We start from the raw sequence: 3,264 nt of genomic DNA on the forward strand, positions 1-3,264 counted from the left end.
AAGCACATAAATAATGCATTTATACTGCAATGTGTATAATTTTCTAGTTATACTGCATTCAGTGAAGTTTACACTAATGAAATATATGAATGCAAGTTTACATTATCTACCAATAGCTGCCATTCTCACACAACACTACATTGCTGATTGTTCCTGGACTTGATGTAAAACCTGGTATTTAACTACCACAAGATAAGAATAGATTGCCAACATAGCCTGCTTCTAGTTGCATGAAAGTTGAAGTTGCTTTTAATAAATATAATGTTCTTTCAGAGAAATGACAGACTTTTACTTTATCAATATCAATTCTTATGTATTTTATATCATTTTTGCAGGTATCATTTTGTAACAATGGCCAAAGGTGAAGAACAAAATCAAACTATTACCAAATTTCTTTTGCTAGGACTTGGAGATTTTGGTGATCTGCAGTTTCTTCTCTTTGTCCTCTTATTGATGGTCTACATTATGACTATGATTGGGAATATCCTTATCATTGTCCTGATTGTTAGTGATTATCATCTTCACACTCCTATGTACTTCTTCTTATGTAATTTGTCCTGTCTTGAGACATGCTACAGCTCTAATATTCTTCCAATAACATTAACCAACCTTCTATATGAGGGTCCAATAGCTATTTCTGTAATTGGCTGCATGATACAATACTACTTATTTGGTTTCTTGGCAGCTTCTGAATGTTACCTTCTAGCAGCAATGTCTTATGATAGATATGTAGCAATCTGCAATCCACTACTTTACAAAGCCATTATGAATGGCAGGGTTTGTCTGAAGCTTGTGGTTGGATCCTGGATAAGTGGCTCATTAGCTATTAACATAACTATATATCTAATGTACCAGTTAAAATTCTGTGGCCCCATTGAAATCAACCATTTCTTTTGTGATTTCAATCCAATATTAAACCTTGCATGCAACAATACACATGTGATTGAAATTTTAACTGCATTATTAGCTGCTGCATGTTCTTTGCCACCATTTTTGCTAACCTTGGCATCCTATGTTCATATAATTTCTACTGTTGTGAGAATCCCATCCACCAGTGGAAGGCAAAAGGCATTTTCAACCTGTTCATCACACCTCATAGTGGTGTCCATTTTCTATGGTTCAATAATGATTGTCTACATTTTGCCCAAAACAGATGGACTTCGAGAAATCAACAAAGTCTTGTCTCTGTTTTATACGGTCCTGACACCTTTATTAAATCCCTTGATATACAGCCTAAGAAACAGGGAGGTAAAAGAGGCTTTTAGAAAAGCAGTTGCTAAATTATACATTGTTAAAAGAAAGCATCACTGGAATTTAGTTTGATTGAATTTTTAATGAAATGCTGGTTGGGTTCCCATTTGGTTAAAAATGTTGATTTTCTTTCTCTTTCTCTTCCACAAACATACACAGAAGCAACTATTTTTCCAAAGGGTAAATATGGTTAAGATGTCTTCTCTTGATTCAATTAAAGAAGTCTGGTGGATTCACAGTAAAATTATGATTTCTGTGGAAAGACATTGCTGCTTGTATAATACTTCCTGGACTGATCAGGCAAACCTATTGTTTGAAAGCCATGATAGTGCTGAATGCATGGGACAATAATAATAAGAATAATATCTACCGAACAGCTCACCTTCAGAAATTGTGGGAGCATCATTCCTGGAAGCATTCAAGAAGAGACTGGACTGCCATCTGTCAGAAATGGTGTAGGGTCTCCTGCTTGGGTGGCAGGGAGGTTGGATTAGATGGCCTAGGTCCCTTCCAACTCTATTATTCTACTCTGTTCAGTTGAGTTTCTTGTAGTACTATTGATTTTGAACTCTGTCCCTTTCCACTTAGCTAGTATTTGAACACAAAAAATTGGAGAAGTGTAGCTCTGAAGCTGTACATATGAACCAAATAAATTAGATAAAAAAGATTCTGTCTTTTATAAATAAATGCAACAAACAAATCCTTTAACTATATTATTCAAACTATGTTTTGCAGATATCACATTTGGGATTATTCCTTTCAATAAGTAATAAAATGTATGTTCTCTGCAGTCAGCTCTGTTGCAGAACCTGAATTGCATCCAATTGTATTATGGGGGAAAAGATTAACCCTTCCTTTTCAGGAATAGGAATGTCCTGATTTCATCCCAATCCTCTAAAATCATAAATCTTTTCTTTCATTCTTAGAGGAATATTTTCCAATATGATGCACTGAGAATATTTTGGGAAGAAACCTGTGAGAATCCTCCAGATTTCATGGACAATGCCTATGTTATCTGTATTATTTTACAAATTCTAGTTTCAAACCATTTAGAGAGTTGGACGTCCCAGAGGTGGAGCAGTGCTCAAGCTGTAGTGAGATGATATATCAAACATGAGTACTTCTATCTCTGCTTTCCTTTTCCTTAGCAAGTGAAGTGTAAGTAGATTTTTGAATGATTATTTTCTAATGGTTTGTGAATAGTTTAAAAGTGCCCCCCCCTCTGCCTGCAATCAAACTACACTTGGGGAGGGATCTACACTTGAGGATGAAGTTTGAATTCCTCCCCTTCCCTCTGACCCACATGTATCTTTTCCAGGTGTTTCAGAGAGGATTTCAACTCTGCTCTTGCCTGTCATCATGAAAAGAAAAAAAAATGTAAAAGGAAAAAGGCTTTGCAGGAGGAGGTAGGAGAACGATGTGCCTCATCTACGTCAGGAATTTTTAGGCTTTTAATCCTTGCTTAACTCTGCTCGAGTGATCATAAAACGCCTAAAGTTAGACTAGATGAGTCATGTCATTCTCCTGCCTCATCTTGTAGAGGGCGCTTTTCTAGAGGCTTCTTTAAACAGTTAAGCAGAGTCATCCATGATAACTCTGGCAGCAACTAGCTCAGCCTGACTTCAGCTCTTGCCTTTTTCCTGTTACATTATTTTTCTTTTCATGATGACAGTGATGAGGCTCTTCCTCCGCTGCGTGCCCTGACTGTACATCCTATATATATACATATATATATAAGCTGTACTCAGCCACACGTTGCTGGGACCCAGTCTGGGCATAGTGGGGCGGCAGGTGGGTGTTGCCGTTAGTCAGGACTCGGGGCTGCTGGTCCAGGCAAGACTGGTTGGGGGAGACAGCACCGTGGCTGTCGGCCTTGTGGAAGTTGTTGAGCATCTCCTCGGAGGAGCTGCACTCGGGCTCCCCCAAGTCGGTGGCCTGGGAGAATGAGACGTCCAGGATCTCAGAGGAGGAGAAGTCCTTGGTGTGCCGCCTCACGAGGCACCCAGGGGCCTC

General features: G+C 38.6%; 1 protein-coding gene across 1 annotated transcript; it reads left to right on the forward strand.

Annotated features, from left to right (window-relative positions):
* The first annotated feature begins 351 nt into the window (after positions 1-351).
* Positions 352-1,323, forward strand: LOC116521277 (olfactory receptor 11A1-like). The gene has a single exon (XM_032235962.1). It carries the CDS (start codon positions 352-354, stop codon positions 1,321-1,323), a length of 972 nt encoding a protein of 323 aa, XP_032091853.1.
* Positions 1,324-3,264: the final 1,941 nt, after the last annotated feature.

Source organism: Thamnophis elegans, chromosome Z (assembly GCF_009769535.1).
Source record: "Thamnophis elegans isolate rThaEle1 chromosome Z, rThaEle1.pri, whole genome shotgun sequence".
Lineage (NCBI taxonomy): Eukaryota > Metazoa > Chordata > Lepidosauria > Squamata > Colubridae > Thamnophis > Thamnophis elegans.

Excerpts from the sequence above, each read along its gene's own strand:
- LOC116521277 (XM_032235962.1), top strand. The coding sequence starts at position 352 with ATGGCCAAAGGTGAAGAACAAAATCAAACTATTACCAAATTTCTTTTG.